Source organism: Anser brachyrhynchus (genome assembly GCF_964034855.1).
Source record: "Anser brachyrhynchus genome assembly, chromosome: Z".
NCBI classification, from domain to species: domain Eukaryota; kingdom Metazoa; phylum Chordata; class Aves; order Anseriformes; family Anatidae; genus Anser; species Anser brachyrhynchus.
In genome coordinates, this window is record NC_137697.1 from 69,730,551 (window position 1) to 69,744,670 (window position 14,120).

General features: G+C 43.2%; 1 protein-coding gene across 2 annotated transcripts in view; it reads left to right on the forward strand.

Annotated features, from left to right (window-relative positions):
* The window catches only part of SNX30 (sorting nexin family member 30), a 53,064-nt gene that overhangs the window by 32,131 nt on the left and 6,813 nt on the right, over positions 1-14,120 (forward strand). For both annotated transcript variants that reach the window (XM_080573349.1, XM_080573348.1), the window contains 4 exons: positions 1,655-1,850; positions 2,428-2,627; positions 8,566-8,652; positions 13,269-13,421. In XM_080573349.1, the coding sequence (XP_080429475.1) occupies positions 1,655-1,850; positions 2,428-2,627; positions 8,566-8,652; positions 13,269-13,421 (636 nt within the window). The remainder of the gene's footprint in view (positions 1-1,654; positions 1,851-2,427; positions 2,628-8,565; positions 8,653-13,268; positions 13,422-14,120) is intronic.

Here is a 14,120-nt window from a genome sequence, read left to right on the forward strand (position 1 = left end):
CAGGGTCTTGTTGAAAAGCTGTACTAGTCTCCTTATGCTGTGCTTTTTCTGTGTACTGTCTTCCCTTACCTCCTGTCTGACCACACAGCTAGCGTGAGGAGGCTGCTGAGCAAATAGACATGCAGTTTGTAGCTCTGTACGAGGCTATCAGAACCAACTGATACAAGTGCATAGTACTGGTATTGTAGGATGTGACTTAAAAGTATGTCATTGTGGTGGTTTCACAGCACTGGACAGCTAAGCTCCACCATGCCACTTTCTCATTCCCCCTCCATAACAGAACAGAGAGAGAAAATATGATGAAAAAATCTCTTGACTTGAGATAAGGACAGGGAGATCACTCACCAATTACCATCATGGGCAGAACAGACTCAGCATAGGGGAGACGAATATAATTTATTGCCTATTAATAACAGACTAGAGCAGTGAGAACTAAAAGCAAAGTAAACACACATTCTCCCCATCCACATTCTTCTACCTCCTCCCTCTGAGCAGTGCAGGGGAATAGGGGCTGCAGTCAGTCCCTAGCACTTCATCTCCGCCGCTCCTTCACGGTCACTCTCTGCCCCTGCTCCCCGTGGGGTCCCTCCCACGGGATGCCGTCCTTCCCGAACTGAGCCTGCGGGGGCTGCCCGCAGGCAGCAGCTCTTCAGGAACTGCTCCCACACGGCTCCGTACCACGGGGTCCATCCATCCCCCAGGAGCAAACTGCTCCAGAACGGGTCCCCCACGGGCGGCAGCTCCCCCCAGACCCCCTGCTCCTGCGTGGGCTCCTCTCCACGGGCTGCAGCTCCGGCCCGGGGCCTGCTCCTGCGGGGGCTCTCCATGGGCCGCAGCCTCCTCCAGGCCACATCCACCTGCTCCACCGGGGGCTCCTCCACGGGCTGCAGCGTGGAGATCTGCTCCGTGTGGGACCCATGGGTGCAGGGGGACAGCCTGCTCCACCAGGGGCCTCTCCACAGGCCGCAGGGGAACTGCTGCTGCCTGCCTGGAGCACCTCCTGCCCTCCTTCTCTTCCACTGAGCTTGTCTGCAAGGCTGTTTCTCTTGCATTTTAGCACTGCTCTCTCCCAGCTGCTGCTCTGCAGCAGTTTTTTTCCCTTTCTTAAACATGCTCTCACAGAGGTGGAGTCATTGATTCAGCTTTTGCCAGTGATGGGTCATTTTTGGAGCTGGCTGGAACTGGCTCTTGCCTAACATGGGGCAGCTTCTGGATATCTCTCAGAGGCCACCCCTGCAGCCCCCCTGCTACCAAAATCTTGCCATGTAAACTCAATGCAGTCACTTCTAGCATGAGTGAATGAATGGCAGGAACAGTCTTGGTGAAAACAGATCTGCTTACATCACTATTTCCAATGCCAATACAGGAACATGAGAAAGTCAGTCCAAACAGAAGGGTGGGCCACTTACTGCTCATTTGTAGTATACTTCATACCGTTCTCCTGGATGGCTTACCTCTCTCTAGAGGTAGTCTTTTTAGTGCTCGGCTGTATAACTTGTACAAAGTTGTACGTCCAAGGCTACATGCCACATGTCAAGACTACATGCCTCTTGCCTTCACAATATTTGGTCTTGACTGGGAAGTATCCTTTACTGGGTTAATCTTCCAACATGCAAGTGAAGTATTTCTAAACTGTTTTTTTCTAACTTTCCAGGATCTTAATGCATACAAAAAGCAAGGAATGGCATTGCTGTCAAAGATGGGGGAGTCAGTCAAATATGTCACAGGAGGCTACAAATTAAGAAGTCGTCCACTGGAGTTTGCAGCCATTGGAGAGTATCTAGACACATTCTCTCTAAAACTTGGTACCATTGACAGAATAGCACAACGGATTATCAAGGAACAATTGGGTAAGGAGATAAGGTCTTCCGTTGTAATACTTCAGTCTGAGTGCTCTCTATCTTACTCTGATTGATAACACAACCAACACAACCTGCATCAATGATTCTGGCATGTAATGAGCCACATGCAGAGTAAAATCTAATGTCTCACCTTTGTTATACTAACCTATTTTCTCACAGGCAGAGTTATTTCTGGGAGGAGTTATGGGAAGAAGAAAACCTGTAGATTTTAGCTGGAAGAGTGCGCATGGCATTATGGGTAGAGGAGGATAGCCTTCGTGGACCTGTCTTCACAAAACAAAGTTTTACATGTATAAAAGATGACTGACTACTGCACAGATGAAAATGTCTTTATGTATGGAATATTGTAGGAGCAGTCATTTAAGCTGGTGGTAGTTTGAACTTGCCATCTCCATGCAGCTGTGGAGCCCTGGCTATTAAGATGTTAATGCAACACTAGACTTGACTTAGAAGAGTTCATGTTTGCTGAGCTTGGTCATAGATTCTCCTTTCTGGCATGAGTGTTTGCAGACCCTTTTGTCTAGCTCTTTCTATGTTTATCTTCTTTTCCCTTTGTCTCTTGCAGAATACTTGGTGGAACTACGAGAATATGGACCTGTTTATTCAACGTGGGGTGGGCTGGAGGTTGAATTATCAGAGCCACTGGAAGGAGTGTCTGCCTGCATTGGGAACTGCTGCACAGCTCTTGAAGAACTCAGTGAAGACATGACAGAAGACTTCCTGCCTGTGCTTAGGGAATATATACTGTACTCGGAGTCAATGAAGGTAAAGGGAGCATGTTGGCAGAAGACACTGTTACTATATTTGCATGGAGTGATGTGTCAGTGAGTTCATTCTCTAAGAGTGAGAAGGCTTGGTGGTGGAAAAAGAGAGAAGTAAATAATTGAAATAGGACGATGTTTTCATGATTAAGTCAAAACTAGGTATGTTTAGTAGCAGGGTACTGCATAGGTAGCAGTGTCTGCTCTGCTATTCAGTCAGCTTAAGGTCAGTAAAGCTAGGGTGTGCATAAAATGTTGAAAAGCTGCTCCTTTATTTGAGTAGTAGGTGATTTTCTGTAGGAGACATCCTATAGCTGCCTAGAATCTTCCCTTTGAATTGTAGGAAAGTCAGGTGTGGGTCATATCTTCACTGCTGGATCAATGCCTGAATCAACCTATAGAGAAGGTGGCACTCACAGCTTCTGTTGCTTGTATGCAGCAGTGTTGGATGGCTTCTTTTAGAACAAGGTGTCCAAATGACAAACAGTGCTTCCCCTTTCATCCCTGTACACTAGGCAGGATGTGTCTGTCCAGCTGCTAAGATCTGTTTACCAAGTAATTGTTTAAAGATATTACTCTGTGACTGTTAATCTAAGAACTTGATATCTTACTACTTATGCATAAATAATAAAAGCTACTTCAGTACAGTTTTTATTCCCTTGATATTAAGATGCATTGGCTGTAAATCTCGTCACATAGGAAAAAATTACTGAGTTATTTGTACTGGAAAGTGAAAACGAGAACTCCATTTCTGGTTTTTAGAGTGTTTCACTGCACACCCATGGTACAGTATATATTAGCAGCCCCTGTACAAAGTACTAGCAAATTCCTTCTGAGGACTTTCCTCTTGGAACAACCATTACAAGGGCATGGTAGATACTCTTTTAGAGCTATGTAATAGCTTGTTGGAAACCTACAATCTGAACATGGTAGTCCTTCTTGATCTTAATTTTAGTCCTCCTACACTTCTCAGACAAAGACATTTATTTTACAGATTTCTCTTCCCAGTTTCAGATGGCTGGTTGCAAGACTTCTGTCTTACGTGGCTGAAGCAAGATATTCCTGTGTGAGGCTTTGTACTAATTGTCTGAAGCTACTGTTTGCCTTCACGGTATTCGTGGTATTTCATAGTATTCAAGCCCAGCATAAACTTGGTGCATTTATTTTCCAGTACCATTAACACTGAAGTATTGCTGGAACATTTGGAGATGGAGCTAGAAGCTTTGACATGGGGTGTTCAAATTCCTTTTGTAGGAAGTGGCACGTGTGTGTGTGTACTTAAACAGGACATGAGGTTAGCAGCTAAAACTTTTACCCCAGAACTTCTGGCTTTTCACGATACAAATGCCATGACCTACGGAAAATGGCATCTGAAGTGGCAAACTAATTTATAGGAGGTGTTTTCCACAAAGGTAGGGGGAGGAAAAAAGCTTTTAGAATGAGGCTCTGTCAGATGATAGCAAAGACACTAAATGCAGTCTCCAAGCTAATAGTCTAGCTGCATTTTTTTTTTGTCTTTTTGCTGCGAGTCTTTAATGCTGCTCTCCCTGTGGTAAGTGTTCTTTAACTGCCTGAAGTACCACTTTAGTTGAAGAAACCTGTGCTTTGTAGCTTAAATGCTAGGCTGTTGACTTGACTTTCAAGTGCCCTAAAGGATTTTGCTCTTCCTGTCAGTTGTTCTCTGGTAACTGACTGAACATGCTCATTGTGTTGGTGCTTAGGAACCAGTTGGATCTAGAAGCCTCATTCGCAAAATAGCAGTTAATAACAAACAAGGGTTATGCTGCTGAGTGTGAAGCTTGGTCACATCATTAGCTTTATCACACCTGAAAATCAGGAATAAAAACCGCTATTAGCTAAAGCAGACTGTTCTTCTTTTCCACCCCTTCCGAATGCCAAGCCTGAAATTTGTCATGTCATACTGAGTACAGATTTTTTTATGCTAAAACACACAAATCTGTTACTATTGATGCAGTAAGCAGCTTACAGCGCTGTCGTGCCAGACTTAGGAAACCAAAGAAGTAACTAAAAAGGAGGTTTCTTGCTCCCCAAAAGAGCGCAAGAGGCTTGCTACCGAAAGAGCTGTCCTCTTCACTAGCAGTACATTCCTGTTCATCAGTTGCTTTGAAGTCTGCTAGTGAAATTAAAATCTACCTGGATCTTTCAGAGCACAGCTTTTGGATAGGGTACATGAGGGAAGGTGTCTTTAGGTCCTAGGAATTCAGTGCAACCTTGATAGCTTTTTCTGTTGCAAGTTGTACCCCAGCTATAGGTAAGGGAATTTGATTTGTGGAGCAGTCTGTAGCCGGGTGAATGCCCCTCAGAGTAAGAGCTGCCAGGATTATTTTCACTTCTTTTAGTGATGACTGATTCCTTTAGTGTCTTAAGGAGCAGTGTTTTGCCTGGTGGGGCCAGCCTGAGGGAACTGCACATTCATAGTGAAAGCCCAGTAATTCTGGTTGAAATAAACGTTAGCTCTTTCCAGGGAAGCCACATCTCTTGGTTCTGACTGGATTTTTTTGAAAGATTTGCAGAAGTGGGTGGAGGCTGGGATTGTGGGCTTGAGTTAAAATATATGCTGGTAGTGGCTGGGAGAGCTTTTCTAAAACACAGGCCACGCATGAGATGGCCAGACAGTGTCTGGAATCCTGGTGCAGATGAAGCCTTAATCAGCAAATGTGCAATGCTTCAGTTTTTGTAGTGTGCTGTTGTTCCACGGGAGGCACATGCAAAGGACAAATTCTGTTCTAAATAATGTAGTGCTGGTATTAAAATCTTGTATGCTTAATACTGCGAGAAAGGCCTATCAAATGATGAGGTTTCCAGCTGTGTGCTTGGACGCTGCTTTAAAAATGCATTAGAAGTAAGCATCACATGAATAGCTAACAGCCTCTTTAGAGGCATGCAGTAAATAAGGATCCTTTTATGAGCTCTAATTGTAGTAAGAAGCTATGTGCAGTGCAAATGGCATGGCTTTGCAGCCTGAGAAAGGAGGCTGCTGGCAAACTCCTGAAGCTCCTTCAGTGATAGAGGCCAAGGTGGAATGTTTTAATGAAATACAAAATGGAGAAGGACCTACCTCACTGAAAGCAGGCTAAGTCTCACCTTTTGAATAGGAACCAGCGGTTTTATTCCTTTCAGAACTAAATGAATCCTAGAATCATTTAGGTTGGAAAATACCTCTAACATCATCAGATCCAACCATTAACCTAGCATTGCCAAGTCTACCACTAAACCATGTCCCTAAGCACCACATCTACATGTCTTCTGAATACCTCCAGGGACGGTGACTCGACTACTTCCCTGGGCAGCCTGTTCCGATGCCTCGCAACCCTTTTAGTGGAGAAGTGTTTCCTAATTTCCAACCTAAACCTCCCCTGGTTGCAACTTGAGGCCACTTCCTCTTGTCTTATTGCTCGTAGCGTGGGAGATGAGACCGACCCCTACCTTGCTACATCCTCCTTTGGGGTGCATTGTGTCCCCTGAGACTCCTCGGCTGTAGGCTAAAAAATCCCGGTGCTCTCAGCTGCTCCCCATAGGACTTGTTCTCTAGACCCTTCACCAGCTTTGTAGCCCTTCTCTGGACATGTTTCAGGGCCTCGATGGCCTTCTTGTAGTGAGAGGCCCAAAGCTGAGCACAGCACTCAAGGTGCGGCCTCACCAGAACCACATACAGAGGGACAACCACTTCCTGAGTCTTGCAGGCCACACGATTTCTGGTACAAGCCAGGATGCTGCTGGCCTTCTTGGCCACCTGAGCACACTGCTGAAGTGTGTGGTGTGTGGCTTTTTGTCAGGTGGTGTTTTGTCCCATTTTTTGTTGTTTCCTTCTCTATGAGGCCTTAACTAGCAGAAGTGTTGCATAGACAGTGGTAGATCTGAGGATGCTTAGTACAGAGCTTTTCTAAGAAGCAGCTGAAGCATTAACACATTCATCTACAGCTGAGAAGAGATGCTTGGAGGTGCCTGAGGAAATGCATCCTCTCACATATGGGACGAATAAAAGGGAGAGCAATATTTTTCTCACCGCTTTCAGGTCAACCATTAATAGATAGTTAAAACAGTATGCAGAAGCATGTTGCTGATGGTCCGTAGTGGATGACTTAGGCACTTAAGGAGAAATAATACACCCGCCCTTTGAATCTAGTCTGCTGATACCTGTTAATCATTGGCTAGTATGGGTTTAGATCCTGCTTACTGTATGAACTCCATGCTTATGGAGGCTAAATGCAATTGCTGGAGACAGCCGTTTTTCTGAGGGGAAAAAAACCCTGACTTAATTGACTTAGGTTCAAGGGGCAATATAAAGTGGAAATACCCATTAAATCACTCAGGCTTTTTTTCTGCTGGTAACCTCAAACACTCCAGGGCTGTTCCACATAGCTGCTTAGATTCCAAAACAGATGGGAATGTTGTGGTTTTTTTTGTTTTTTTTTTTGTTTTTTTTCTTCAAGCAAATGGGACCAAAAGCATGCTTGCTACTGGGGACAAAAGAGAGGGTTAACCTATTGAAGGTGCATTTTTAATTTTGTCCCCTTTATTGCCTAAATCAATAGCAACTTTGTGGGTGGAGTGTCTTTCCCAGTTATCGTGGACTGAGTTTTTTAAGAATACTGGTTGCAGTGTCTGCTGCCTGTACTCTGTCAGGAGTAGTTCTTTCTTCCCATGGAATGAAGTTCATCAGAATAACTGTGGTGGTGACCTTCCCTTGGCTTACGGGGGAGGAGGGGGGAGATGGTGATCACTGTTTGTGAGGTTTGTATGCCTCAAATTAGGAAACATCTTGTCTAGATTTTAGGTCTTAGAGCTCTGAGAGCTACTTCTCTAAAGAGAAATTTTCAGTAGGCTACCATTATACATGGCTAGTCCTCCTTCATTAGCTTTGTCTGAAACTGTTAAAATGACTAGTTACCGCCCATTGTCCTAATGAGAAATTACTTAAGGGTGGCAGAAAGGAGCACTTGAAGCATGAACCAGCAAAGCTGGCTGCAAGAGGAGCTCTAATTTACAGGTACCTCAGCAGTGAGTGTTGGCCCACTTCCCTCCAAGCATTTTCAATAATAACTTTGCATCAACTGAATTATAAAACATTACTGGTTGTTTCTCTTGTAAATCCTGAAGAAACGTTGCTCAGTATGGGGCTAATACCTGCTTTTGCAGACGCAGAACCACTTATTTTCAGTAGTATTAAAAAGACTAATATCTATTGATTGTTTTTACATTGTAAGCCTATAGCATAACCTTGGCAGAGATCTTGCCTTGTGGATGTAGTAAAATATAAGAATAAAGTCTTTTGTTCTCTATTCTGAGAAGCCTCTGTCAGTAGAATGATTATCACATGAAACTCACTTGGATATTTCAGTACTTTAACATAAAATGTTCTTTTCATAAGCTTAATTCTTTCGTTTAGAAGCAAAACCAAAAAAAAGTCATAAAAGCAAAGCTGACCTTTATTCTATCATAAGGTTGTAACAGCTTGTTAAAAGGACTTTGAGGAGTTTCTGTAATGCTTTTTGTGGTAGCTTTCATGACTCTTAGCCTATGCTCGTCTTTCTTCTTTTTGAGTCTATCAAGTGCTTTGCACTAGTCCTTGACAATTTTGATGCTTTTGTTTATATCCCTTAGATTCTAGTAATAGATCAACTGATTAACTGAATTTACATACCCAATTTACTTACACTCCTGGTTATTTGAAAGCTTGTATCTTGCATGCCTCCAGCTTGTCTGAAAGTTGAGTTTTATCTGCCCCTCCAACTGCTGGAGCGAAAATACTCTTTATTTTTTATAAAGTTACTTCCTAAATACTGTAAAATAGTACAAAGTGAAAGGCAGACTTGGGACTGCATTAGTACTTAAGCTGTGTCACTTTGCAGTTTCTTGCAGGCTGGATGGGGAATGAACAAGAGGATCCCTCTCACAGCTATCTTTTCTTTTGTCCACAGAATGTGCTGAAGAGGAGAGACCAAGTTCAAGCGGAGTATGAAGCAAAACTGGAAGCAGTAGCCTTGAAAAAAGAAGACCGTCCAAAGGTTAGCACTTCAAACTCCTCTGCAAAAACAGCCTGCACTTCCACTGCTTTCTGAGAACAGTGAAGAAATAGAGCTTGGTTTGTCTGGTTCTGGCTTCTTCTTTGCAGTGTAAACACTTTTGGGCAGAACAAGAGTTTGGTGGCAAGCTGGTGCAGAATGAAGACCTAGGTATGAACATATATAACCTTGTCTAGCAACATCTTGTACCACGATCTCCCACCATTTAGAGCAGGGTGGCTCTGACCTGCGTAATGTTTAGCTAGCATGCAGTTGGAGTGTTCAGTAACATGGCCTGAAACAGTGATAGTACAAGAGTCTCTTGCAATTTAGTGCTGTGACTGCTGGCTGAATCGAGTTCCTGGACCCTGGCACTGCTGAGTTATATTGTAGGACACCAAATTTGATTGTGGGAGACTCCACATCTTGCCCCTTCTGCTAGGTGGGTATTTCCGTGTCATGTTGAACATACACAGCAGGTGTCAGTGGGTGACAGGCTTTGGCTGGGCTTCATGCAGAAGCAAAGATCTAAACTGGTGTGCTTATGCTGCCACCTGCTTTTTGCATGAAGAGATGTGCAGGAGCTGTGTCTTAAATCACTGCAACTTTGGCCAACAATGAAAGCAGGATTTTTCTGCTCCCTCTGCTTCTTTTTTTTTTGGTTCTCATTCGTTTTAGTGTTAATGACTGAGGGATGACTTCCAAGCATTAGAATTACTGTATAATAATCTTAGAGGAGGTTCAAGTCTTTAATAAATATCATGTCTTTAATCTATTTTTGAAGCTGAAGAGGACAGACCACAGAGAAGCAAACTTTTTTCCAGTCGTGCTTGTGTATGACACAGACGCTGTCAAAAGTAGTACTAGAATGGCTTAGGTATCTTGTGCTCTTGTATTTCTATATCTTGTCTGCCCCAGTGCTAGCTGGCTTGGTATGTACTTAATGTAGTTTTATGTGAGCACATATTCTAACCTGTTATGTATAGGATGGATGGATCTAAATCTAGCATATCCAGGAGCCAGTTGAGGTGTTTAGAGGTGTTTAGATATTTGACTTTTATAATGATCTCAGTACAGTGGAGCTGCTGAACTTTGCTAATCCCTCACCTACTGAAAGGTTTTTGGAGCTCACTTCGCAGTGGAATTATTAAGTAAAGTGCCACATTTAAAGAGCTGTCTAAGAATTTTTGGAATACTTACGTTTGCTCTCCAGAGTATCAGAAGCATATCTTTTGGTAACTCCTTGTACCTTTCTTTCATATCATAAGACCTTTATGTCATTTAAAAGGGGAAGCTGAACAAATTAATAGAATTCCTTGCATGCTTGTAAAATACTAGCTCACAGTTCTCAGATCCTTGCCACTTTGAGTGGAATGTCCTCATCTGTAAGAACTGATAGCTTAGAGCTGTTGCTAGCAACATGTCTTACATTCAGTGATTTTTCCTGGTTAAGACTTGCTAAAGCAGACAGGATGCATGAGCTGGGTTATGCAGTGAATGGCATTTGTGTCCCTTTCAGCATATTTAACTGATTTGGCGGAAATTATCTTTAAGAAAAAAAAGGGGGAGGCAGCGACTAGTTTTGGATAAGTAAACAAGGGCATATTATTGTTTGTTAACCTCTTCTACTGGAGGGCATTCTGGGACTCACAGTACACACAAGTCAGACTGGCTTCATAAAACTCCATTGATGTCATTAGGTAGTTCTCAAATCTGATTAAAACTCAGCAGGCTATAAATGCAAAAGGCTTGTAGAGCTACTATAAATGTCTGCCAGCAAATACCACTCAGAATGATAGTTTCCACCAAAACCAGAGTGTAGCTTCTTCTGTATGCATGATGCTTTTAACACTAGAGTAACAGCATTAGTACAAACTGTAGCTTTTGTATTTCTAAGCAAGTACAGTTGAGAAATGCTGCTTACTTTATTGTTGATAGACTGGAGCTGTTTTTGCAGTAATCCAACTAAGGTAGTAAATTGCAGACATTGTTTCCTTTTAATGAGATGAAATCCACTTTTAATGACGTAATTTAGCCTGTCTGCCTCAAGGATTTGTAGTTCTGTGATCTGTGGGAACAGTTATTATGGCAGTATATACCTTGAAGTAGAAGATAATGGTGTGTTTAGAGGGGGGAAAAGAAAACAGCTTCTAACAATGTGTATATCCAAAGAACTGGGAAGATAGAAATACCATATATATATAGTTACAGTCCTGAATAGGACCAGTGTGTGTGCAGATTCTTCACGAGGCCTATGGAGACTTAGTTGGAGTTCATTGCTGTAGTTCTTTATGCTCTATAATTTTATCATACGTGACCCATTTGCTGACTACTGGGTTGTCCTTGTAGCTCTATATTCATACAGCCCTCTCAGCCTGACCTGCAGGAGAACTGGCTATGAGAAAGAAAACATTTTTTTAAATCTTCAGTGCGGTTTTGGATCTTGGCAGAAGAAGCAGGAAGCTACTGAGCACTTAGAAAATAACTTAATTTAATTGGGAAATCTTATGTGGTTTTGCTTCCAGACTTCATGACTCTTGAGAGCCCTTTCTTTCTTGTTAAGATAGCAGAATGCTTAAAAATGATGCAGTGTGTGCTTGTGCCTTGAGGGGAGCACCTTGTGAGCCTTCTATCCAACTGTCTTGGGAGTTCTGTCTGAAGCCTATGAGAGATCTTTGTCATGAGTTGTAGGAGACTGGATTCTGTAGCCAGAATTACAGTGCTCAGAGAAGGCAGAGGAAATGTTGTAGCTACTGAGCCCCAAACTGCTGGTAGCATAAATCCATTTGTTGTGAGTAAAGGGATACTCAAACAAAGGAGGTATTGTCTGTCTCTTGAAAAGCTTTATTGGAGGCCAGATATAGGATCTTCTCTGACTATTATTAATCTACAAAGTACTTTGGTGATCTTCCTAATCCATATGCTGGAGAACAACAAGGGGTAACATGTTTCTGCCTAGATCACATATCTTGCCAAACTGCAAGGTAGTAGTAAACTCCTAACTTCTACCAGTGAAGAATTTTTACATAGTCTGTTCATCTTTTTCCTTTTTCCACAACCCTCAGAAAAAAAGGGAATTTCCTAAAAGTATCAAGTGCAAGAGGAACCATAACAGAATTCCGCAAATATTCTTCGTGTTGCCCTTTGGCTTTGTGCAGTTCACAGCTTCCAAGTCTAAGTCTGCTAGTCGCATTGATGTGAGCAGTGGACTTCAGGGGTTTCCTCTTTGGATGTCTTGGGCTTAGTGTGCATGTATTGGCAAGCTTCTTGTCCATGTGGCCATAAGGCACAAGGAGAAGGAAGAGAATGGTATTCATGATTTTCCTGCTTGAAGAAACATTTGTAAATTGTTCCTGTAGGTGCCTGGTGGCATACAGAACATTGGTTAAAACAATAGGTTATGGAACACAAGTCCTGTGAGGAGTGGCTGAGGGAACTGAGGTTGTTTAGTTTGGAGAAGAGGAGGCTCAGGGGAGACCTCATTGCACTCTACAACTACCTGAAAGGAAGGTGTGGGGAGCTGGGGGCAGGCCTCTTCTCACAGGTAACTAGTGATAGGACTAGAGGGAATGGCCTCAAGTTGTGCCAGGGGAGGTTCAGGTTGGAAATGAGGAGACATTTCTTCTCAGAAAGAGTGGTCAGGCATTGGGACGGGTTGCCCAGGGAGGTGGTGGAGTCACCGTCCCTGGGGGTGTTTAAGGAGAGGCTGGACGTGGTGCTTAGGGACATGGTTTAGTGGGTGACACTGGTGGTAGGGGGATGGTTGGACCAGATGATCTTGGAGGTCTTTTCCATCCTTTATGATTGTATGAGTACCATTTTCTTTGACCTAACTTGCTTCTATCTTGAGGTCATGGCTAGTGTTGTAAGCCTTTTCAATCTCTGTGTAGACTTGCAATGTCTGTCCTTCCTGATTTTTCACATTGCTTACACATGACTACAAGTTCAGTGTTGGGCCAGTTGAGATCATTTGGGCCAAATGAGTCAATGCCTCCGGTTGCCTTTGTGTTATTATCATCAGTGCTCTGCATTTATACTTTTTTACAGGCAGCTTGTAAGGTTAAAGCTAGAGTTTTAGAAATTTTATTCTGCAGACAAAGCTGATCACCGCTGTTTGTCTGTTGGCATCAAAATCTAACTCTGAAGTCTCTCAGCTCTTTGGGAGAAACCTGGGTCTTTGTTGCTTCACTAGTGAAGACTGGGAAACGCCTAGTGAAGCTGTGAATGGGAAGGAGGAGAGGAGGCTTGCTGAGGAGTTGTGGTCAGTCTGCTGAGGTTGAGAACTAGGGACCAAGCCTATCTGCTCAGCACTTGTACAGATCGCCTTTCCTCTTCATGTGCCTCTAGCAAGCTCTTCCTCAGCCTGTCTCCGTATCTGGCATGGAGTGGGACAAGCAGAACTGCCCGCCACCTCAAACAGCAAAGAACAATTAATCAGTCCTGTCTCCTAACTAACAAAGAACTGGGACTTCTCCCTGCAGCCATAACTGAGTTCCTTCAGGGTAACCACTGGACTGTTACTTCCCCTTTCCTCTGTGGCTTTTTCTCAGGGAGGTTGAGCTAATTTAGCAGTCTAACCCTCTCAACTAGAGTTTCAATCTTGATTTCTTTTGCTGCAGGTACCCACAGATGTCGAGAAATGTCAAGACCGAGTAGAATGTTTTAATGCTGACCTGAAAGCAGATATGGAGAGATGGCAGAACAACAAGCGACAGGACTTCAGGCAGCTACTCATGGGGATGGCAGATAAAAACATCCAGTACTACGAGAAGGTAAGTGGTGCTGCTGTAGCATTGGCAGGAATAAAAGTGATTAATTCTCCTCTAAGGTGGTGATTATTCTTCGGAAAATGTTCATGCTGTCTTGCGGCAAAGAACCTTGGACATCTTAAAGCAGTTTTTAAGTGCTATGGAAGCTGCTCTTTGTCAGCAGCTTATATAGAGTTGCTGGTCGTGCTCAAGAGATCTGTATGAGACCAGCAGTCTCTTGCAAGGCAGTCATGTAACAGTACTTCGTACTAGATGCTTGTCTGTCTTGGGTTCTTGAATTGAACAAATTGTTGATCAGCAGTAGTTTGCTTCCTAGTTGGTGGTGGTGAAGGAAAAGACTAAAATTGCATGTTCTAGTAATACTGTAAAACTAGATAATCTCTCGATTCTGCCTTTTATGAATAAAACTACATGAATTAATGTGCACCATGGACCTGTATGTAGATTACACCTGCTATGGCTAGGCCTGGAAATGCCTAGTGAGTTCCTTTGCCCTTTCTGAATTTCAGTATTTGTGCTCTGATTAAATGTCACAGAATCACAGAATCATCTAGGTTGGAAGAGACCTCCAAGATCACTGAGTCCAATCTCTGACCTAACACTAACAAGTCCTCCACTAAACCATATCACTGAGTTCTACATCTAAACGTCTCTTAAAGACCTCCAGGGATGGTGACTCAACCACTTCCCTGGGCAGCCCAT